Source organism: Xenopus laevis, chromosome 2S (assembly GCF_017654675.1).
Source record: "Xenopus laevis strain J_2021 chromosome 2S, Xenopus_laevis_v10.1, whole genome shotgun sequence".
In the NCBI taxonomy this organism is placed as follows: Eukaryota; Metazoa; Chordata; class Amphibia; order Anura; family Pipidae; genus Xenopus; species Xenopus laevis.
In genome coordinates, this window is record NC_054374.1 from 51310152 (window position 1) to 51336146 (window position 25995).

At 37.6% G+C, this 25995-nt stretch overlaps 1 protein-coding gene across 3 annotated transcripts in view; it reads left to right on the forward strand.

The window, feature by feature from the left end:
* The window catches only part of mid1.S (midline 1 S homeolog), a 161395-nt gene that overhangs the window by 61104 nt on the left and 74296 nt on the right, over positions 1 to 25995 (forward strand). For 2 of the 3 annotated variants that reach the window (XM_018249234.2, XM_018249233.2), the window contains one exon: positions 25324 to 25419. The exons of the other annotated variant lie outside the window; for it this stretch is intronic. In XM_018249234.2, the coding sequence (XP_018104723.1) occupies positions 25324 to 25419 (96 nt within the window). The remainder of the gene's footprint in view (positions 1 to 25323; positions 25420 to 25995) is intronic. 3 annotated transcript variants of the gene reach the window in all.

The following is a 25995-nucleotide window of genomic DNA, read 5'->3' on the forward strand; positions in this document are numbered from 1 at the left end:
ACCAGGTAAAATGACCTGAGATGGCTGCCTACACACCAATATTACAACTAAAAAAATACACTTGCTGGATCAGGAATGAAATTGTATATTGTAGAGTGAATTATTTGCAGTGTTATTTGCAGCTCATATCCAACACCAGAAGCTGAAAATTCTGTTATTTTACACTTCTTTCTATATAAATAAAGACAATAGCATGCAATTGCCATGTCAAAGGGTGTGGCATAAAGAAGATGATTTAAAGATGGTCTTTTTCAGAATAGTCACCGTGTGAAATTTCAGAAACACATTAGTGACAAAGGTAATTGTTGGGTTCTTCCATGTATTCCTGGGTGTCAGACTCTTTATTACTTATACTCTTATCAAAGTAGTCTTGCTAATTATCTTAATAATAGATCACCCCTCAGAGGACAGAGGACAAAGGCTGCCAATGTAATCTCACTCAATTCTGCACATTAAGATATGAGCAGAGCCGTCCTCTTAATGAATCATGTTGCAAGAAACAACAACAAAATGATGTTCCTTATCACAACAATCGTGGCTTCATCTGGCATTGAGTAGCTTAGTCACGTTCTCCATTCAGTTGTAAAAAGGAAAAAAAAATCCTTGGTAAAAGTTAAGGACGACTAAAACATAAAAAGGAACATTTATGACACAGCTCCAAAGCCTGATTTGTCCACCAAGAGGCTCCTATTGAAAGTTCAAACAAAGTTGAAAAATGCATCTAGAAACACTTTGTCTTTGTTTGCCTGCACATTAGTTCTTATATTAGGAATTGAGTGAGAAGCCCAGTGTCATGGCACCACCTCAATTGACTTGAGAGTATGTGCCCCATTTCATTATGTAAAGCAAAACACCTGTGCATGGTGGCAGCAATTATCCATCCTGTTCCAAATTCCCCACAGTCAGCATTCTCTGCACTTCGGATTGTGCAATACAGAAATCAGTACAGAAAAGGCAAAAAATGTCTTTATTGGGCATGAGCTCTACCAGGGCAACATAATGGATACTGGGGCACCAGAAGAATATAGTTATATACTTGTGTGACGCAACATGACTGTCGGATGCAGACGCTGCACGCTGCCATCTGCATCCGACAGTCGTGTCGCATCGGATGAATGCTGCCACGAGATCGACATTGCTATTGCTTACCTTATTTCAGATTGCGGCGAAATCGCCTGTGCAGTTCTGCCCTAAAATGTAGTATGCTACAGTATGTTTGAATGAATGTAAGCTTTTTTGTGGGTACAAACAGGCATAATAAAATGGGATGAGTTAGTCCAAGCATTTGGGTGCACTCAGACCTTTCAAATGCGTAAAAAACATTGTGTTTTGTACTTATTATAGAATGGCCAAAATGCCAAAGGTAAACCTGAATATCCGTTTTTTGGAGCTATGACCTATGACTGTTGTTCAGTTTCCTATTTATAGGTCTTATATTTGGTTTCTAATGCTGATATCAGTAAAGCTTATGGCCTTCCTTCCTGTTTACCATAGGCAGTTATCATGTCAGCATTTGAAACTAAGTAAAAGACAAATAAATATGCAGTCATTTATTGGATCTGAACCCCTCTCTGAGGCTAGAGAAATTTTATTGCCACAAATGTGGGGGTAATGGAATAAGACAGATCATGCAAATGACACCCCACTGTTGTTAAAAATCCTTGCAGTGTGATTACAAATCACTGAAGTGGCCTATTACATTTTTGGTCGATCAACATGCAGACTAACTATGGCAGTACGTTTTTGTCTGGTTTTCAGATCATTGAACCCAGATGGTCAGTGCTGATCAGTAACAACTGCATTAATACTAGGTTGAAGAAAAAGAAAAAAATGAAGATTCGATTAGATAAACACAAAGCACAAAAAAAGAAAAGAGAAAAAAGAACGTGTAGTGGCGTTTAAGCGTGATTTTTTGGTGATGCTGTTGCTTAAAAAAATAGAAGGGGTAACATTAATTGCCTCTAAATTTTACTGTTTTTCTTCTGCTTTTTTATTTCTTATGCGAACCATAATATGTGTTAAAGACCTTTCATTATTCCTAGATCACCAATTTCTCTTTCTCAGTCTTGACAGAAAACCTAGGACAGACAGCTGGATGCCTTATGCCCCATAAACGAGCTATGTTTCAGTGAAACAGAACTGACTGTACATGCAGCGAGTGAGCAAGTGCATTTCACTTTCTGGCAGGCTCGCCGAGTGCATATTCATGTAACCTCTCACTGGGTATCCATCAGATGCCATGTAGAAGACCATAGCATTAGTCAGAGACATGATCTTAGGCATTAGCTCAATAAATGGCCACGAGAGTGAATTGATGACACCAGAAAATGTAAATTTATCATTTTAATAAATTTAATTTAAATTTAATTAATTTAATTGCATTTTTAGTTGTATTCTTCCCATAGGGCTTAACAATAGGGATTCCCACGGTCTAATTTTAGTTGCTATGGTAGCCATCAGTGGCAGCACATTTACATTGTGAAATGGGACTGGCATCTTAATCACTATTCCCAGGTAAGTGTACTTACTTACCCACAGTAAATGGGGAGTTCGGCCATTCCACCTGTGCTGGTGGGGTGTCCACAATTAGTATAGTAGCACTAGTAACCAAACCCCAGAGGTGTGCAAATCTGGTACTCAAATCTGTAATACTCCCTAGAGAGGGACCTTGATCTCCTAAGTATACTAGGTTATCATCCACGTATAAATGTTTACACTCCTCTCTATCACCCAGCCTCCACCTTGATCTCCTAAGGATACTAGGGTATCATCCACTTATAATTATATATGCTCCTCTATATTACCCAGTCACCACCCCATGAGGTCAGGGTGTTGTCTGACTGCTTGAGCTAACGGCTCCATAGCAAAGAGGAGTGGAGATGGGGCAACCCTGCCTTATGCCTCTTTTGACTAGGAATGGTTTGGAGCTAGAGCCATACAATAGTACAGAGGCGTTGAAATAGGAGTTAAATCCATTTACAATATCTAGGGCCAAAATTAAAGTGTTTTAAGACTAACCACAGATATGGCCATTCTACCTTATGAAATGCTTTAGTTATATCTAAAGCCTGCTCTTTGACCACAGTTGTCATGTTTAGTGGCTAAGTTCAGGTAGAAGCTTCTGGGGTTTAGAGCAGTTGCTATGCTCCTCTTTTTCAATTTGGTTAAGGAGCAAACATTAGCATCACACGAGATCCTGAAATGTTGTGACGGTATTTTACATATAGTATATAACAGTTGACTGTTTGTCTCAACATCAATTGCTTCACTGTTTTTAGTTAGTATGGAACTGAATCAAATTGAGTAATTTGGATGTGAACTATTAAAACCTAGGTGGCAGTTTGAAACATGGCAGTAAAGTTATGCAGTACCTAACAAAAGTTTTGAAACCATCAGATTTAACATAGGAAGAATGATCATATATTACTGTGCGCTTCAAATGTCTGCATTGTTATTCTTGGACTTATTACGAACAAATATCTGTTTCTGCATATTTCCTGTTAGTGTTTGGTTTCCTTCCTGAGATACCTCTGTGGGTCAGATGAGCACCAGAGTTTAATGGATCCTTATTCCAATTCTGTGTTCTATGGGTGTCAGTCAGAGGGCCTGTGAGACAATTTAGGCCGTGCGTTTATTAGCTGCCCTGATTATTCTAACCAACAGAAGTCTTAAGGTCATTTACCCAGAAATTAAAATGCTGCCATGTTTCCTTTTTTAAAATCATGTTTATTATAACATTTCCATGTCTCATATTTTAACATGTCACATCTATACTTGGTCAACATTTATCCTGAGCTCTAGATATATTTTATTTGGCAAATCCATTGGCTCACAGGAAGGGCAGTGTCTGGATTGAGCTACAGTAGTCTCACTGAGATACAGCTTAGTTTTACATTTTATGTACAATGCTCCATTTTTAACATTTTAAAATGCCTTAAATTAATTTTGGTTAATTCGGTTCACTCTGTGACAAAATATAATATATTGAAATACAAGCAATATGTTTTAACGCTAGAGGACTGGATTGCTAAATGTTATATGCACATACTATATATATATATATATATATATATATATATAGTTGCAACATTTGGTTTGCTATTGTGTAGGAGAAAACATAGATTTGCAATGTACACCTGTGTTCATCATGAGTTAAATAAATTGGGTTGTATACACAGTCCCTGTTGCATCTTATGGCTGTAGGCACTCCTCCCAACATTTTGGAAGTAAAAAGAGGGACAAAATTTTTTTTTCCGCACGTAGCGCATCAATTTTTTTGACCAAACCCCTTTCTGTGGCCAAACCCCCTAATTACCATGTTCGTTTTACAAAATTTGGCAGGTTATGAAAGTTTGAAAATATTTCTCCTTATCTAAACTGTGTTTTTGTGTCTCAAAATTGTTACAAAGTATCTTATTTGCACCTGTTAGCTGTTCTGGGCTCTCTGCTAAAAGCCAATTAAGTAAGAAACTTTGTTTCTTTTTCTGGCTGTTCAGTGCAGAGAAAAGAGGGACTTTCCAGTACAAATGAGGGACTGCGGGTTGAGCTGTCAAAAGAGGGACTGTCCCTCGTAAAAAGGGACAGTTGGGAGGTATGATTTTGGCAGTTCAATAACATGCAACTACCCTTACCTTGTACTGTATGATTAGAATACCTGTTGTATTGTAAAAATGATTACATCATTTTTATATTAGTTTTATTGAAGAATCTGTTTTATCACTTTCAAAATATCTAACTATTTTTGCAAGAATTGCCCTGACATTGGAATCTTGGATTTCTGGTAAAGGTCACTGCTTCTTGCTCTACACCTGTAACTCATAAAGTTGCTATTTGATCTAACTAATATAAATTAGTTAGAGCTTTAGCTCCTCAGTAATGAGCGCAAAACAAAAAGTGTAGAAGAGCATGTTTTGCCTAAAGCTGGAATATGTAACTATGTCAACATATTGCAACAACGGAAGCAAATCTTGAAATCTTCTGGCAGAAGGGAATTCAGGCACATTGTAGGTCATTGCCGGATAATGTGTTCAACATGGCATAATTCTTTACTTCATTATATCTTAAAAATGCCTATTTTTGTCATAGACTGCACTGTGCTCATTTTTATACTTTAAGTTTACAAAATTGTGACATCAAAACTCCCAGCATTCGCAATTTATAAAATAGCTGCTGGCGCTGTACATTCCTTTGAGTAGTATGCAATACCAGGAACATGTAGCAATAATACAGAGAATGTATTCATTTTGCATATAGTAGATATGGGTAGAACATTCCAAGTGTTAATTGACCGGCCCCATATCTTTGTTGGCTTAAGAAAAGCTTTGACTTGGATACTTTAACTTTTATATGTTGAATAAATAATAACCCTCAAGCAAATTTAAATCTCTGTAATAGAGTGAAGAAATTTTTGTAGCTGTCAGTCTCACTTTGAATCATTTATGTTTTTGCAAGAGGTAGCTCACTCAGACCTTAGGCATAGTCTACACAAGTCCTGTAAGACACACTGAACCTGATGATTACAATTTACTTAAAGAAGTCATATGTAAAAAGCAACACAGGACAGTGACTGACTGTAGGCACAATAAATTTCGTCATGTTGGAACTTACTCCTACAAGACAATGGCTCACCGCATTTGTTGTTATTCTGGCCATACACTTGAAGATCTGCTTGTTATGCCAACCCTGAGGTGAGTGATACAGGGATGATCCTACCATTGGGCCCAAAGATTGAATCTCAACAATGGGTATACAGGCAGCTGGAGCAAGTGCCGCATAAACAAACTGATGCGGTCTTCTCGACAGGATTTTTAAAAACCTGTCTTTCAGCCAGATATTGATTAGGGAAAAACGCCATAGGGCCTTGTACATGGGCCAATAAGTTGCCAATGAGGTCTGTCCTGTGTATAGTCACCTTTACATAACCTGTAGAAAACAATACCACAAGTATGTGGTTTGTTATCCCTAAGACCATAATGTGAAATACAGGTATGGGACCTGTCATCCAGAATGCTCAGGACCTGGGCCTGTTTTATTATTACAGAACAAAAGAAAAAGGAATTTTTTTTTTTTTTTTAAATTCACAGTCTTCAATAAGGAAGGCTTTTAAAAATATGTAATGCATAATATTTTTGACACACAGAGTACAGCAATTAAAGCATTAACACAAGCAAGCCCCCAGCGTCAGCTGATTAAAATATTTGTGTAGTGGTAGTGCAAGCATGGAATATGAGGAACCTCTCTCACGGCAGGTTTTTCATTTACTTCATAATGAATGTGTTGATACATGAATTCTACTGGTACAAAAAAATGGTATTACTCGAGAAATACTTGTGGACTGGTGGATAGCAATTTTCAATTAAAGAGCACAATGCTGTCAGATGTTAAATTAGTGTTAAGAGGTCTCCGAAAGAACAGGTTCAAAGCACCCTCATCTGCCATCTTAATGATGGGTCTCTAACCTTTCTCTTTCAATGTTAATGCTCATTAACACATTCATTTACAGTTCCTGAGTGCATCATAGTGCAAAGTAAAATAGCAGCAATATATTATGAATTTCTTTTTATTACAAGTGAGCCATTTAACAATTGTGACACATTAATACAAATGTATAATATATACAGTATAACTTTCTTTATTCATTCTTCTAAGTCGAAGATCATTAGACCTTGTCAGGGTGCCTATCAGCTCCCAGCGGGAGAGTCAGGACCAAGGAGGAAGCCTTTAGGGGTCAAAGTTCAGGTTCAAGGTACAGGAAAGGGTTAAGGCAAATACAAGGTCAAAGTCCAGGCAATGGTTCAAGGCAGGCAGAATGGAACAGAATCAAAGTCCAGGCAAGGGTTCAAAAGTCCAGAATAACAATAATAAAGCACCCAGGAATGCCAATAAACAAATCCTATACTTGGGCAGCGTCTAGATGGCCAGGGCGCCCTTTTATTACAAATTTGGCGTCATTGGTGACGTCACTGTGTCAGCGTCAATGCCAACGTCGTCGCGCTGACGTCATTGCGCCGCCGCTACCCGCGTGGTGGCTATGGGCGCCGCCATTTTGGCGGCGATCCTGACAGACCTGGTGCAAACTTTGCTCTTTTTATTATATCATTTTTTTTGCATAAAATATTAAAATAAGCAAACTTAAAGCTTTTTAAAATATGTGTTTTTCTAGAAATCAAACACATCTGTTCTCTTTCTATACTGAAACTGTCAACTTGATTATAGTATAGTAATAGTAATGAACTATATTTAGCTGAATACCCTATGGAGTTGGGTTATTCATATTAATTTAATTAGTCTTAAATAAGCCATCCCCACTATATGAAATAACAAGGTTTATGAGTAGAAGAAATGTTCTCCAGAGACAATAGATGAATGATAACAGATGACTGTAATCTTCTGTACTTGCTGTCCTGCTTGCCTAGGATTTAGTGTAATGTTTCGACCTGAACACATGTATAAGATGCAGCTCTACAGCCAAGTGGAATAAGGTGTTTGCAATTTCTGAGAAATGCATCATTTAAACTGTATTGCAGTAGTGGAAAGTCTAATAAACAAAAGTAATGAATATATATATATATATATATTATATATAATTTTTTTTTTTTTTTTAATGTAAGACTATAATGACGGTTGATTTCCATTTTATTTTAATAGCAAAGGCAAATCTATTGGAATCTATTGGAATATACTTTGAGATCATAATTTTAAGTAAATTTTATTTGGACAGGTACAAGTAAGAGTTCTGGAGCGGGCAGGCCAGTAACTGTACAAAAAGAATGCAATGACATTAAGTAAACTACAGGAGATAGACATTCTGTACACAGTGCTTAAGTGCCAAGGATAGTGGGGGAAAAAGCACAAAGTCTGTGTTCTTGCCCCTAACACATTTCATTCTTCTTCTGCTGAAGCCCTGGCTTCAGAAGCTGATTTTTTAAATGTATTTACAAAAACAGCTTACATTGGGTATAGGCATTCATATAGGCCACGTCACCAGTAAACTAACAGCTTCCTGCAGATCCATTTTAAAGGATGCGGTTTTGCTATTTCCAAATAAAAATTGCTAAATGCACAATAGGTTTTTTTGGCTTCAAGGCCGATTTCGTTGCCAATATGGAGGTGATTTATTTCCTACTGAGGAAGAAAGAAAGTCTGCTTAATCAAATACAGTAAATAAATTAGATTTGCAAAACCTCCATTTTTATACTACCAACAACTGCTTTGTTGGATTGCCATTTCAGTCTGAAATGGCCATCCCACAACTGCTTTGTGGGATTGCCATTTCAGACTGAAGAGTCCCATTCCTTCAGGAATGTTTTTGGGTTATTTATGATTTTACTATACAAGTGGGCATAAATGTGGATGTGCATGGGGCCTGCTTGAAATATTTACCAGGCAGGTTAGAAATTTGCAGTGACTGAGGGCAGGATTGGCACTTTAATGCAGTCTTTTGCTTATGGATGTGCATAGTCATGCATATGAACCTGGCCAAAGATCTGCTTGTTAGCTGACCTGGTCAAATGAGTGGATCTTTTGGTATATACTCAGCTTTATTTTTACTTTAAAGGGCATGCAATTAGTGCTTCTCTGAGCACTTTTGCAGTTTATATTAATTTTCTATTTGGGTAGGCCTATTTACCAACAGTGTCATTTTTAGGTTTTTGACACAATAAATAAATTTACTTTCTCTAAAACCACAAATACCATTTAATTTATTAAAACATCCAAATTCAAAAAGCACAAATAAAAACCTCTAAACATTCAAATGTTTCAGACAAAACCCCTAAAAGCCCTTATTGGTTTAAGGTCCAATCTGATCAGCTCAACTCACATTTACTTCAGTAGTACCTCAACACCTGGTGAATTTTTGTATTTGTTCTTTAGTGGTTTTTACACTTAATAAATCTAAAAAAAATAATTGAGTTTTAATAATTATTAGAGATTTGGGGGGGAAAAAGAAATTTGAATATTAGTAGATAAGCCCCTAAGTGTTGGCCGCAATAGAATGGACCTGACTTATTTGTGAGTAATGCTACACAGACAACTCTCCTTGTGGAAAGATGCCTAAAATAGGGTTCATAATCTAGTGCAATTTAGCACACTCAAATGTATCAAAGCATTCGTGCACGAAACAGAAGAAGAAGCAAGCGCCGTTATGACGTGGGTGGATCTACACCTATGCCACAGAGACCAGGCATGCACTTGTAGACCAGACCTCAAGGAGGGAAGCGAGCATGCCAGTCTTAGGGAATGTTACACTTCTGAAAAGCAGTGGCAACACAAGTTTGGTAATTTAATCTAAATGTAATTTACTTTTTCAGTAATGGTGTTCGGTAATGGTGTTCAGATGGTGAACTCATCTATTGATAAGTATGCTTCTAAGGGCATGGACACACGTGGTTTTACGGCGTGTTTTTTTAAAAAAAAGCAGACCGCCGCATAAATATGCTAAGCAGTTTCAATCTTAGGCAATGGCACACTAGACTAGCGTATTTATGCTGTGGTCGGCTTTTTTAAAAACCACACCGTTAACGTTGCATAAAACTGCATGTGTGCCCATGCCCTAAAAATTAATAGGAATGAATAGAAAGCGATACGTGTTTCTGTGGTGAGCTCTATTCTCACACTTTGATACATTTGCCCCACAATTTTAGAGGGAATGTGAATGCATACAGCGGAACTGTTCCACTTGGGATACTTTCCAGGACAGAGCTATGGAATTATGGGATCGACTCATATCTAGAGGATATCATACGATTAACATCAAAAAAGCATATGAGAGAGCTGTATTGAGTGATAGAGATACTCTATTGAAATGTAATGAAAACAGGATGAACCATAGAAGTGTTCGAAAGGACAGAAAGAATGTTAGGAAGTGTGACTATTCTCAACAAATAGATAGATTGAGGTTTGTGACTAAATATAGTATGGAAGCTAAGAGAATAGAATCCATCATACGTAAGCATTGGGGAATATTACAATTAGATCCTATACTGTCAGATTTAAATATAACGATGCCACAATATTAGAGACCAAATATCCCGCAGTATGTTGAAGGATAGAAGAGGGAGTGATCGGAGTGATTGGCTTAGATACACAGGTACCTATAAATGTGGAGCAAATGTGTGCAAATGCTGCCGTTACATAAATGTATCTAAAACAATTGTGAGTACAGTGACCGGCAGAGAATACAAATGCAACACATATATAAACTGTCGCACCAGCAATGTAGTATATCTAGCAACATGCAGGTGTGGAATCCAATATGTGGGGAAAACCACGAGAAGATTTAAAGACAGGGTACTCGAACATTTAGCATGCATTGGTAGATCTGATATGTCCTCAGATATTGCGGAACACGTAATACAGAAACATAGATCGAATGATAACTTTGTCACATTTCAGGGAATATAAACTATAAGACTAGGGAGAAGAAAAGGAGATGTTGAAAAACAAATATCTAGAAAGAAATCAAATGGATGTTCACTCTTGACACAGTAAAGCCGTTGGGTTTGAACAAAGATTGTGATGTCAAAACTTATATAGACTAGCTAACAATACAGTAAATGTTCAGATAAATGAAAACCGTAACCGATACGGGGTTGTTTAGAGATGGTGATCCATACTTTGATATTCACTATTTATATATATTAATGAATACATACTGTACTATTAAGTTCTATACGCTGGTAGTCCCAGATTTAGTGATACAATTTGTTATTTTAGTTTATTACTACATATGTAACTCTTTTAGCATACTGTTTCCACTAACACTGTTTCGTGATTTTGTTACAAAAGGAAATATATATGGATGATGACATTTCTTTTACGGGACCACAAAGTGAACGAAAAATGTGGGATGTTGTTTTGTATATTAACAGTTGTGAAGAGAAGATACTATTTATTAATATACTGGAGATAGTATAGCTATATGATACACGGTTTTGCACATTAAATACACACCACTGAAACACACTATTTATTTATTTTTTGAAATTCAATACTGCTTTTATTGGCATAAAGACAAGCAGAAAGAGAAAGTAGTGGCATACAGTGACATTTGCAAGGTACAATGAGCAAGTACATAATATTGGTTTTTATGCAGCAATATACAGTGATAACACCACCCTCGCTCACCTTACACCTAAGGAACACATTGATCATGCAGTTAGAAAAGGCTAGCGTAACACTTATGCGTGGCCCTCAGAGGCTGCGAGTTGGCCTTCTCGACTATAGGAATGGGCTGAACAGACTAGGTGGATATGGAAAGCTCGTAGGAAGTCCATGGTTCCCATGTCTGTATGATTTGAAGATTCTTTTTTGGGTCGGTTTCCGACAAAAATTCCATACATTTCCTTGATTCTATCCGTTTGGTTAACTGCGGTATCGAAGGAGTAGTTGGTGTCTTCCATGTACTCGCTATAAGAGTTAGTGCTGCATTGAGTATCTGAAACAGAAGGCGTCTCTCAGCTTTTGAAATTTGTACTCGGTAAATTTGGAGTAGTGCTATCTGGGGCAGTTGGGGTATTTCCCTGTGGAATATCTCCTTTATTAAATCGAAAAGCTCTGTCCAGAAAACTGTGACTTTTACACACTGCCACCACATGTGAAGCATTGTACCTGGCTGTCCACATTGTCTCCAACACATGTTTGGGTAATTTAGAGAAATCTTTGCAATCCTGGAGGGTGTCAGGTACTATCTACCAACCACTTTAATGTGAGATTCCAGGTGGTTGGTGCAGTGGGTAGCGCCTTTAGGACTATTGATGCATGCGGACCACTGAGCTGGGGAGAACTGCAGTTGAAGCTCTTGTTCCCATTTATCCATGTAAGGAAGTTTTTGAGATTCCTCACGTAATAGTTGCATTTTATAGCAATCCGACAATATCGATTTACCGTTCCAGAATTTACTACAGAGGCACTCCATCAATGTCTTAGTGCGTAAAGTTTTGTAATCCACAGCAGCGGCGCGCAGAAAATGCGTGATTTGCCCATAAGTATATATTTGATGTGGTTGTAAACCATAGGTCTGCATCAGGTCCTCAAACCGACGTAATTTTGATATCTGGTAAAGGTTTCCTAGTTGGGAAATCCCAGCAGGAGCCCAGCTGTTAAGGGATGAAATATTTCAGCGCTTTCAGAGGCAATAAAGGGGAGGGAAAGGTACCAAACTTAACTTAAGCTTTGCTTGCATAGTATCCCAGATTTTTATGGACAGTTTAGTGGTGGGTAAAAGACTGTCCAATGATGGTCTGGTATGTTTGGGCATCCAGAATTATCCCCCGTCATTTGAGCTTCCATATCCACCCATGCTCTGCAGCCCCTTTCCGCATGCAAATGGACAACTAATTCCAATATAGTGGCAATATAATAGGCTTTGACATTGGGTATTCCCAATCCTCCCGAAGATCTAGAATATTGGGTAGTCGAGAAGGCCATTCTCGGGGGTTTTTGCTGCCATATGAATTTATTCATAGTTTTCTGTATAGTCGCCAAATATTTAGTAGGGAGCGGAATCTGCAACATTCTAAATACATATAAAATTCGTGGCAAAAGATTCATTTTTATAGCCATTATGCGCTCATACCAAGAAATTGTTTCTTTTCGCCATCTGTTACATTCTAATTCAACGAGTTTTACCAATGGGGAATGGTTCAATTTAAATATCATGTCCGGGTCCCTGGGTAGCTTGATTCCCAAATAGGTGATATACTGTAGGAATCACGCCATTTAAAGGCGTGGTAGTGTGTAATTCCTTCCAGAACCCGCCTAGGTATGTTAATGGGTAAAGCCTGCGTTTTTGTGGTGTTGATTTTATACCACGATACTACTTGAAACCTGTCAAGTTCCCTGAGAATATTAGGTAGAGAGGTTAAGGGATTTGTAATAGCCAGGAGAATATCGTCTGCGAACAAACCAATTTTCTGTTGCCCTGCAGGTGTGGGGATGCCCTTTATATCCTGATTGTCCCTAATACTTTATGCTAAAGGTTCGACCATTAAGGCAAAGATCAAAGGCAACAAAGGGCACCCTTGCCTTGTCCCATTTGTAAGCTCGAAGGCGTCTGACAGGGCTCCCTTGGTACAAACTTTAGCTGTTGGATACGAGTATAGTGGAGAGACAGCTTTTAAGAAAGTTGGTCCAAGCTGGAATTTGGCCAATGTAGCTTTCATATATTCCCAATTTACCCTGTCAAACGCCTTCTCTGCGTCCAGGGAAAGCAATAGGGCTGGTGTTCTAGTGCTTTTGAGTAAGTGTAAAATATTTTGAAATCTTCTTGAGCTATCAGCCCCCTGTCTGGTTAGTATGAATCCCACTTGAGAGGACAGTATCAAATTAAGCCTTTGAGCTAGCAACTTAGTGTATATTTTGAGGTCAGTATTAAGCAAAGTGATCGGTCTGTAGTTTTGACACTGGTCTTGGGGTTTGCCCGGTTTAGGGATGGTAACTACATGGGCATGTAAGAACTCAGGATTAATCAGGCCTGTATCCATGATGTCCTGGAATAATTTAAGTAAATGCGGGGATAATATGTCGAGGTATAGTTTGTAGTATTGATTTGTGAAGCCGTCAGGGCCAGGAGATTTACCAAGTTTCAGTTGTTTAATGACATTTTGAATTTCTTCAAGCTGGATGGGTTTGCTAAGGGATTCCAATTGTTGCGGGGTTGGTGAAGGGAGGTCCAAATTGTTCAGATATGTTTCAATTTGTTCTGGAAGTGGTCTAGAATTCGTCGGGTCAGAGCCTAAATTGTATAAATTCTTATAATAAAACGCAAATTTGTTTGCTATTTGTTTAGGGTCAGTTATTTTTGTTTGAGCGTCCTTTAAGTATTGTATACGAGTTTGAGCTTGTTTTTGTCATAGTAAGTTTGCCAATAATCGATCAGCTTTGTTTCCCTTAGTGTAAAAAATTTGTTTCATACATTGTGAAGGGGACAACGAACCGACTGCTACTGGAACCTTTGGATTTCTTCTGACCAACAATGCCTAGTATTCCGGGAACTTGCACAAAGAAACACCAACGAGTGGATCAGAATATCAAGTTCCGTTTATTGAAGGTCAAACATAGGCTTATATAGGTTATAAGTAAAGACGTCCCAATATAGTGACGTATCAGCATAGTTATTAGCATAGTATATGTCTGTAATAGGTATAGCATTCAGGATGGAGAAGATAGAAAAGAGACAAATATGTGCATGTGCGTTAGCTAATATTTTGTCTGAGGCAAGCTGATAATATTGTTTTTAGTACATGATGATACTTATGCAAGGTTGTCTAAGAAGAGACAGTACAGGGTCGTACAGAAAAACAAGTACAGAGGCCTACAAGGGTCGGCACGTAGGCATGTTAACCCTTCAACCCCCTCTTTGATCATAACATGATCATCTAATGTGAAAAAGACATATGAGAATGTATTTTCTTCAACTGAGAATTTTCGGAAGTACGTATCATAGAGCGGATACGCTTCCTAAAAGAGCAGGAAAGATATAAATTGAAAATAACAAGAAGAACAAGAATGACTGTAACAATAACAAGGGGATAAAAAATAGAATGCATGATAGCAGAACCAGTAGGTGACCAACCAGTAAACACATCATACCAATGGTGTTGTAAATCATCTTGTAACTGAGAACCTAAAGAAATTAATCTGTGTTTGGTAGCAACAGTTTTAACAACAGTATCATAGAATTTATCAGTGTGTTTGTGATATGCAGCAACAGTGTTAGTATGATGATGAATAAGTGAATGACACAGAGAAACAGGGAGTTGATCATTGGCAATAGGTAAAATTAACCTAAACTATAAACTCACCTAAATGCAAATAACCGTATTGAGACTCCTATGCTCTGAAGAGGGGCTAGGCCTGTCTTCAAAACCAAGAACTCATTCTTGACCAGCAGAATTAACACAACTACATGCTGGAGAATTCCTAATCCATCTCAATCTTGTTATTTGCCTAACTATACAAACTTCTTCATTTAAAAAGAATTATCATGAAGTAGTACATATATAATTCAACCAACACCCAAAAGATTCCATGCCATGTATTTCGAAATATTGCGTTTAGTAAACATAAGTCTCTTTATCCATGTTCCAGTGCCATTTAGAAAAGATAGTTTGAAAAAAGGCATCTGCAAAGATATTGTCCCAAGTACAGTATAGTTCTTAGAAGTGATGAACTTAGTATACTTGCATCTCCATGATATAGTCGTGTTCTTGTAGAGACAGGTGTCATCAAACTTTTTCTATATAGTGCTTTGGAAAGAGACATGGAAAAGATGTCCGTAATTAAAGGGAACTGTGAAATAAGAATGGTTCCCATCTATCACCGATTTTGAATTATCAATAAAGAGTGTTCATTTGAAATCATCATAAACATGTAGCAAGAAAAACGATTGCCAAAATCTTCCACATGCTCAGTTGTTCTATAGAAGTAAACAAATTATAATGTTAGAAACTACTTTTATAAAGAATTTCAGAGTCAGGATCTTGAATCCTGATACGGTAGATTTGTTTAGCCTTAGGTTTTGTACTTTGAGAAATTATAAACACAGTAAGTTTATAAAGGGCATAAAATTATAGCAATATAATGAAAACCATGAACAAGAAAACACTATCTTGCTTAAACTAAATATATCACTAAATTGGAAACCTTTAAAAGGGTTCCACGCCTTATGCCTAATTGCCCTTGCTTCATATTGTAACTCTTTAATCTTATTTACAATTCTCCAAAAAATCTTAAACTTTACTATGGTAAACAATTCTCTTAAAAAGATTGTGGCGTGATATTAAAAAATTTGCTGTTACATTATCCTAATCTACAATTGCTATGGCAGGAGCTGAAGAAGCAATAATACAGGTACCATAGCTATTCTCTGGTAACTAAACATAAGCCCATGTACCACATATAAAGTAGTAGGTAGATTTCTATGTTATTAATCCATAAATAGTTAATTTTATTTTAGAATAGAATAGGTTCCAAAACTCTATACTTTTCTTAAAGTTAGTATCTGTCAAATTAAGAGTTGTTTTATAAATACCATCTTCTGCTCGATGCTAAATTCATTAGCTTCATCTTTGGTTGCCTGTAAAAACACACTTAGACCAATCATTATTTTCCATGTGTCATTTAAACATGTTTAATGCTTTAATAGTGCTATTTTCCAAGCCGTATATAAATAATAATTGTTATTGTTAAACTAGTTTATGAGCAGAAATTGGGAAAACTACCATGGGTAGTCCCATTGAATCAGCTGGCCTAATGCCAAACACCCAACAATTAGTTCTATTTGCTTCCTTAGTTATTCTTTTTTTTTTTGTAAAGTTATGTAATGATTTGATTGTTCATAAAAATTACTTTTGCTAGAGGACATATGAACGAAACCAAAAATCAGTAGTACTTAAAATACAAATACATGCTTGTCGGGTACACTTGCTCTACTACAATTTGAAACATGTATCTATATATCTTTGTTATGTAATTTTACTGAAGTAGGTATTACTGATTGCACTTAGAAAGGACCTTCAAACCTTGGGTCCAAGCTGTTCCTCACGTAATTTCTAATCACTACCCAGTCACCCGGTTTAAGATAGTGTGAACCAGTATTGACATTTGGATCTGGAATAGAATCAAAAACATATTTGTGTATTTCATTTAGACATTTCTGTACAATAGCTACATATACAATCCCATTCTTAGGGCTGACCCAGACAGAATGTCATAGGGTGACAGTTTGTAAGGGCCTTTTGGATTGGCGCATATTGAGAACAAATCAATGGAAGGAAGTTAACCCAAGATTTTAATGTTTCTTTCAGCATCTATTTTTTATTCTATATAACACCATTTAGGCTTTCAACCTTCCCAAAGGAGGGTTATTTTTATTTAAGACATTATCTGCCCTGTAAAATGTGTACCCCTGTTACTTTCAATGTAGGTTGGTAATGAATACCTACACATTACCTATTTAAAGTTTCTTAGCAGTTGCTTTTGTTGTAGCCTTAGCAACTTGGCCATGCCTCAGGCCATCCTGAGAACATGTCAATACATACTGGTACATATCCATATGGACCTACTTTAGGCAGTTGGCTGTAGTCTATTTGTAATCGCTGGAAGGGTTATTCTGGTTTAGCAAAGTGCGGTCTCGGAGATTTGACTATCTGACCAGGATTATGACGTAAACAGGTAACACAAGAAAATACACATTTTGCAACAAATGCTGGAAACCCAGGTGCTATTCAACTTTTCTAAACTGAAGCAGCCATTGCATTCTTACCTGAGTGCGAAGTCCACGAGTTAGGTGTGACATACACTGTTTTTGATAGACAGTATAATAGGCCATTTCTCCATAGACCCATGTCATCCTTGGATGCTCCCAGCTTCGACCACTTTCCTTTTTCCATCTCAGGGGCCTAGTCCTGTATTGTAGCCAGGATATCCATGTGCAACGGCCCTTTGTGGTCTTTCTGGGTGCAACTTACTGTCATGATAGGCAAGAGTGCAGCTGACTTGGCTCTCTTGTCAGCTTTTGCATTTCATTGTAGCTTCTGGAGTTTGAAGCTTTGTGTGCGCTTGTACTTTAAGAATGGCTACCTCAGTTGGAAGCTGTAATGCTAACAATAGCTGTTTTACTAAATTTGTATTTGTATTCTTATTTGGTTTACCTGATGATGTCATAAAATTTCTGGCCCTCCAAATCAGAAGATAGTCAAGACAAATACCAATACAGTACCTGCTATCAGAAAAGATGTTTGCCCTTTAACCTTCCACTAGTGTGCATGCTGGGATGAGTGCTTGTAGCTCATCTTCTTGAGCTGACATGTGTGGAGGTAGATTCTGCAGAACTAAAACATCAGACAAATGTTACAACAGCATATGATATTTAGCATCCTCAGTACAGTAGCGAGAACCATCAAAAAACAATTCACAATAAGGATTTAACAAAAGTTCATCTTTTACATTATCAAACCCATGTACCTCACTTTGTCAGGGTGTGTGAAGCATTTGATGTATCCCAATGTCTTTACAGATTTGTTGAATCTATCTGCCATATCTGAAATGGGTACATTGGAGGGCCGTGGGTCTACTTGTTTGGACACAGGTGGGATGGATGACATCAACTAGATATCCGTCAATGATAAAGCCCATACATCAATAAGGACACATTATAATTCAGGAGGTACGGAAGGTTCCTCCTTAGACATTTCTTTTAGTGACAAAAGATTTACTGTATCTTGGGCATTAGTCATCTCAGACACTTACTGGGGTTGGACAGACACAAACACTCAATCCGGAATGCAGTATATGGTGCACCCTAGTTTACAAAGGATGTCCCTACCTATGAAACTGTCAGGGATGGGGGCACTGATAAGAAAGGCAGCTTGTGTAGATACGTGACCCCTACTTGGGCTGGGTTAGCAGGGTTAGTGTCCCAATTCATTTTAGCGAGCAGATGTTGGTAATCCAATGGACCAGACACATGTATGATTACAACTAACATATCAGTCCAATTAGGGTTATGGGCACTATGGATAAACAAGAGTTCCTGTCCAAATTTGTGTGGATTAGTACGTCTTGAAAAATCCTTATAAGATTTGGTGCTGTCCATGGAATGAGCTTTCTATCTGTGTTAATGAGACGTGCTGCAGGGACGCCCGCCACCCCCCCTTTTTCTCTAGTTTGTACTGTACGGGCGGGGTAGAGCTTGGCTGCGGGGCTGAGAACTGCCTGTATCAGCGCTGCTGTTTTCAGCACTGAAAGATGAATTGTCTCTTCTCACTATTCTCTATTTTCTAACTTAACCCTTCTACTTGCAGCTTTTCTTGTTCCTCTCTTTGCTTCCTCTGATTCTACGGCACTTTCCTGACCTCCTTCTATGTCACTTACCTAACCTTCTTCTATGTCACTTTCTGATTCTTGCTCTCCCCTGCTCTGATTATGGGAAACATTCCTAGCATAGGGAGTTGATGGCTCTATGTATGCCATATGAGTTACAACCACTCAACTCTTGTGGGGCTAGAGCTTCTAATACATCACTTTAACATTCCCTCTTTGTTCGGACCAAAATTCTTTGTGTAAGCATTTAGCAACTTTGAACCACGCTTCAGCGGTCTCTACAATGACCATTATCATTAAGATAGATAGAGTTGTATCAGCGTCCTATTGACGTCTGGATACCACATGCATTAATCATCTAATTCTACTCTCTCAGAAAGAGAATATCACAAAACATAAAACACAAACCGGGTAATAGATAGCTCTATACAGGTTCAAATAAAGAGCTGCAGGCAAGAAAATACCTGTTGTTGCTGGCTGCCAGGAGTCGATTTAGACAACAGGTATGAACAATAATAGCAGGTTTGACACGAGTAAGAAACTATAAAAATAGGTCTTCCTGTGTCCCGGAGGTGATCAGTCTCCGTCCCGTCCTCTATTGGTCAACCTGTGTCCTTTGTATCGGCTGATGAGCAGTCAGAACCTTCAGCCTCACTATGGGCATAAAAATTGATAAGGACACAAACAGTCCTGAGGATATCTATTCCCGTCTTAATTAGATTATGGGTTTACACCAGAAGAACCACACTGACACAAGATGTTCAGTATAGAAAAAGCTTCTCCCCATCCTGCTATTTTATCAACCCAGGGATCAACATAAAACCCTACTGTGGGACTGCATCTATACACATATTCTTTACAAGTTTCACCATTAATGGGTGGTGGCAATTTATTTGAATTTTTCGCACCCATATTGAAATAAAATACGATGTTTGCTTGCACCAAATAAGTAGTGAGTTTCTTAGTGAGAAAAGAAGAGAGGGCGGATAGAAATACTAAAATTAAATGTATGTAGTGTTACATGCAACTCGCAGAGTTCCTAAGGAAGACTACTTATTTGAAAAAATACTATATAAGTGGTTATTACAACTTATATCCTAGATTTCAGAAATAATAAAAAAATACAGCCTGTCTCTGGATGGCAGAGCTCATGTACACTAATAGTGATTTATAGGGAACGTGTGGTTTCTAAACTCAAATACTACTACTGAGCACAAGCAAGACGTCAAAAAGTAATAGAGTAAAGCGATCGCAATAAATCAAGACAATTTACGGGCTGTCTTGGGATCGAGGGTCCCAACAAAACCTTGTCAACTCACAGAGGTATTCCTTAATAAAGCGATCGTTTTACATGTAATTATACACAACAAAAAATTTGCCTTAACCTTTAAACATTGTCATAACACACAAACAGTAAAACACAGACACAGACAACATGCAGTTGAATACAAGGCAGTGACGTTACAGCAGAAATCCGTTCCAGGAGTAACAATATATGAACCGGGATCCTAAAACTTGTGAAACCGGGAGTTTACCTAAAACTCCAGAAACCGGGAGTTTACCTAAAACTCCTTTGGAATCCCCCGTCAGGGATTTCCTTGTTTTTTTTCTTGAATCCCTCGTCAGGGATTTCTTTTGTCTCCCCTTTAAGCTTAAGAATATAGCATTAAGCATATACGGATGGCAAGAAAAATATCGTCTATAAGACAGATGTTTTCTTACCTGTCCGTGCCGCTTGCTATTTCCAGCTTCTGACACCAGACTGAAGGGGACAACGAACCGACTGCTACTGGAAGCTTTGGATTTCGTCTGACCAACAATGCCTAGTATTCCGGATCCGGGGAACTTGCACAAAGAAACACCAACGAGTGGATCAGAATAACAAGTTCCGTTTATTGAAGGTCAAACATAGGCTTATATAGGTTATAAGTAAAGACGTCCCAATATAGTGACGTATCAGCATAGTTATTAGCATAGTATATGTCTGTAATAGGTATAGCATTCAGGATGGAGAAGATAGAAAAGAGACAAATATGTGCATGTGCGTTAGCTAAGATATTTTGTCTGAGGCAAGCTGATAATATTGTTTTTAGTACATGCTGATACTTATGCAAGGTTGTCTAAGAAGAGACAGTACAGGGTCGTACAGAAAAACAAGTACAGAGGCCTACAAGGGTCGGCACGTAGGCATGTTAACCCTTCACATTGTATTCTGTACGCCGTTTTAGCAGCCAAGATCGTGTTTAATTTAGTACGTGTTGCCTCTATTTGTTTGACTGTATTTGCGTTAAAGTGTTGTATCAGGTTCCTTTCTAGGTCTGCTAACTTAGATTCTAACATCTTCTGTTCAGTTTCCCTTTTGCCTTCTAAGTTGTTTTGCCTTGGCTATTAATTCATCTCGTAAAACTGCTTTGTGCGTTAACCAATTGTTTTGCCAATTGGTATCTCTAGGGTTGTTTTCCCTGAAAAATTGTATTATCCTCTGTTCAATATATCTCCTGGTTTCCTCGTTCTGTAGCAGTGTATTGTTCAATTTCCAGGGAAGTTTGTCAGCTAGTTTATCTAGGGGGAGCTCCATACCGATTGGGGTGTGGTCTGACCACGTTCGCAGACCAATCCAAGGATTGGTGACCCGTGTGGTGGATTGCAAGTCGGTGAGGAACATATCGATTCTAGTGTGTGTTTTGAATCCAGGGGAATAGTATGTGAAGTCTTTCGCTGAGGGGTATTTAGCTCTCCATACGTCAATTAAGGCGAAGTTGTGTAAAAGTGCTCTAAATTTGGAGGCCTGGGCTAGCCGAGTTTTGTTCATAACCCCCCTACCATCTGCTCTATGAACATCAATATGCGTATTTAGGGTGAAATTAAAATCCCCAGCTATTATGCATTTCCCCTGTCTATAATTAAGCAGTCTGGTAAAAGTTTGTGTCAGGAATCTACTTTGATTATCATTTGGGACATACATATTTATCAGGGTATATTTGACATTGTCAATCATACATATGAGAAGAATATACCTGCCTGCGGGATCTACAACTGACTTCAATAGTTGCCATGACACGCGGGAGGATATCAAGATGGACACTCCCTTAGATTTGTTTTGTGAGTATGAGTGGTAGCTATGAGGGTAATGCCTGTCTGAAAACCGTGGCGGGTTTTTTACACAGAAATGTGTTTCCTGGTAGAAAAGTATATCAGCCTTGGCTTGAAAAGCATCTCTGAGGGCTTGATTCCTTTTGTGGGGGGAATTCAATCCTCTAGCATTCAGAGAGTAAAAACGTGTCATCACATCAAATTGCTGAAACACACTATTAATAGTAATTTATGGTATTTTATAAACGTATAATACTAATATTAATATTTATATATGAGATAACTTGCACAATTGGTATTATTTAATCATTTATATTTATTCTTAGCGTGTATTCCATATATGCACGATTGAAATGTTTTTTAATGATTGGGACTTAGCTTTTATAGTGTTAGACTCGCACAACTTTTTAAAGGTGTATTTTACTCATTTTATGCAAATATATCATTAATTGCATCCATATGTGTAGGGGGTGGATTCATCACAGTATTTAAAGGGGAGTTCACCTACTACGAATTTAGCTCTGAAGAAGTGCCATTTGTTCTGGGCACGAAATGCGTAGGCTTAACTGCACTTTGATTGCCACTGTTTGTCACATTGTTTGCATGAATAAAGCCATGTTTGATGAAGAGCACACGTTCCCAATTTTGTCCGGCTGAGCGCCTGCAGTGATTGAGCTCATCTTGTACAATGTGAATGTTTATAAAATATTAAAAAACTGGAAAGGAGCCCATGGGGTTTGTACAACTCTGGACTTGTTTGATTGTATGAATAGTATATAAAAGCATTTAAAAGAAAATGAAAATCTCCAATATAATAAGAAAACGTTTAATGATTTCAGCATAAAAACTTGCATTAATTGTACCAAAGTGCCTGAACTTGCTTTATTGACAGTCACTGAAAGTCAGATGCATCAAGCCAAGGCGGCTGAACTATTTTTGGGGAGTCTTTTTGAAGAACAAGTTATTCCACAGGTAGCTACTAGCACATCATTATTTTCACACATGAGTTTCAACAAGGGATCTAGTGTGCTTGAAACTAAAGCAAAGGAAAGCCTTTGTTTCTTTTATCCCCTTTCAGTTCTCTCTCCGAAGGATGGCTACATTTCCAGCAATCTCCTCTACCTTTGAAACTGTAAACTTCTTTTTGTTACTATGAATTGAAAGCCTATGGTTTCAGAGTGGTTATGTCTGCTACATTTTGTAGAGCCCAACTGTGTTCACAATGTTTGCTTTGCATTAATGGGATATAAGTAGATAACATGAAAATCCATGAGCTCTCTAGGAAGTTATTTTTGTTAGCAGAACATTGAGGTACCTTTATGCACAGATACACATCTAAACCTGGCAAAAGCTCTGTGTTTGTTTTCAGGACAAAGGCTCCCTACAGAGACTAATCCAGTCTTTCCAGTTTCACGTTAAGCAGTTGCATAATCTGACATTTACATAAATATTGCAGAAGCTTTGGCTACTACTAAATTAAGATTTAACAGGGATCTCTAGACTGTAAAAACATCACCATGCTTTGAACTTCAGGTTTTTTTTATACCATAAAATAATAAATGATTTACATGTTCCTGTTATTGAATAGCTACCACTTACATGACTGATGTTAACTGATAAAGCCAGACTTAAAAATGCATATCAGATTTTCATTTATGGCAGATGCTTCAGCGGTTAAGTATGTATTTCAAATTAACCCCAAAGGAACATAATGGGTTTGTATTTAAGCAAAAATATTCATGCTTCCTCAGTTTTATTTGTGAGTTCCACAATACAAAATTTTTTACTGCTGCATACAGCTTGTGCTAAGTAACATACCGATATCTGAGTTGTTTGCAGCAGGAAAATATTCTGTTTTCCCAAAAACTTATAGCTATAAATTTAAACCCAAAAAGTACTATGGCTTTGCTTTAAGTTTTTGGGACAGATCTCCATAAGAACCTGCACAGACTAAATGGATGAAAAAAGGGTATGGGTGCTCTGTTGTTAAATTAGTTTGGGCTAATACCCCTATCACAACAGCAGGAATTAAAGAGGCACTCCTCTTCATTGCCTCATCTGCCTATCTGCCATACACTGCCAGATAGGGTGCTTCATCAGATTACATTTTCATACCATGCACATCTACATCTATATGCATAGTATATAGATATTGTATAGAATTGTTGGGCCTCCATATATGTGCTGATAATCATTATTGGTATGTGCTTGGCCTGCATTAACCTTCTTCTGGATTCTCATAATGGAATTATCAACACCAAAGCCCTGTGAGAGGTTATAAGGAGCTGAAGACAACAAACTTTTGCTCTCAGAATTTGACTTTTAACATGTGGAGACTTTTTAAATACCGGAATTAAGTTGTTTTAGAGATTTTTGAAAACAACTACTAAACTCGGAAACTCTAAAACCACGACTGAATTTATTAAAAGTTAAGAATAAAAAAAGTATGAATGAACGATCCAAAAACAAATCTGAATACAGAGAGGAAATGTCCTGTGTGGACAAATAACCACAACCAAATTCTGTACTGTCTGTTTAAGATAGAATAAATGGTTAATTCATAAACAGGCAACTTTGCCTTCAAACACTGCAAAGGGTTAAACATTTGAATAAAATATCTATGAATGTTATTAAAAAAAAAAAAAAGTAGAAACAATGTGTATAAGTAAATTATCCTTTTAACCATTAAGATTATTGACTTTTTGAAGGGAGGGAAAGGCAGTTGTGTATCTTAAAAAATTACAGGCAGTTTTGAAAAGATTTTTTTTTTATTTTTTCATTGAGAATGGTTAAGTTGTAGAATTCTGTTTCAGAATTTGTTGTATTGGAAGATAACTGAGAGGAGGATGACATGGATATGGTTATGGTTTTCCTCCATTTGACTGTTTGTTATGACAACTTTAGTCTGCACTAGGTCGGAGAAACAGCTCTTTAAATGCCACCACACAAGCTATAAACAGATATTTTAGATACGGCATTTGTTTCCTGTGATGCTCTCCTATCCTCCTAACGATTAGCAAGAGCTGCTGTTGTTCTTAATTCTTCCCTCTATCTGTTCTTCAAGCCACCCTCAGACACCAGTCAGACACCATTAGAGCTCAACAGTGATTTCACAGTGGCAATTTAGTTCCATCTTTTAGTTGAGAATGGGATGCTAAAAGGACAGCTTAACATGGTGTTAGTGTGAGATCCTGTGGGGTTCTCCTGAATTTGTGAATGTGTGATGTCACACACATCATCTCTCTTCATAATGTAATCATGTATATATATTTGCATCCTGCAATACATTATAGCTCTTGTCAGGTAGAATAAATTGAAAGGCCAAAAGTTATTCTTTGGAACAAAGCCACACATTATTAGTAATTATGTTGTGCCAACAAACTGTTTTCTTTTCCATTCGTATAGCAAAGCCTGGAGAGCAACCTAAGCAACCTCATCAAAAGGAACACGGAAATGGAAATGCTGTTGTCTAAGCTTATTCAGACTTGCCAGCAAGTGGAGGTGAGTACAAATGGGAATTGGATTACATTTCAAAGAGTGTATTTTCAACAGCAGTCATCAGACATAAAACTGGCCTGAGGTGACTGAAAAGAGAATCTGTTGGGATGTCAGATCTTGTTTTGTTAGTCTGGACTCATTGATCCTTCATTGTCAGGCCTGCTGGGTGAAATGTTAGTGATTTTCAACTTGTGCCAATTTGTATACAGATTTATCCTTTTTATCACATTTGCCCTATGTCTGTGTGACTTTGGAATATAGTAGGGAAAGTTAGCCATCTACTTATCTATGGTAACAGACTAACATGATGGCACCCACAAATCATTGCTCTGAGAGGCTACTGTTTTATTATTATTGTTACTTTTTATTACATATCTTTCTATTCAGTCCCTCTTCTATTCATATTCTCATCTTTCATTAAACCACTGACTGGTTGCTAAGGTAAAGGTAAGCAGTATCCTAGCAACCAGATCGCTGCTGAAATTAAAAATTGGAGAGCTGCTGAACAATAAACTAAATAACAGAAAAACAACAAAACAATAAAACAAAACTTATTTCAAATGGTTTCAGAATATCAAT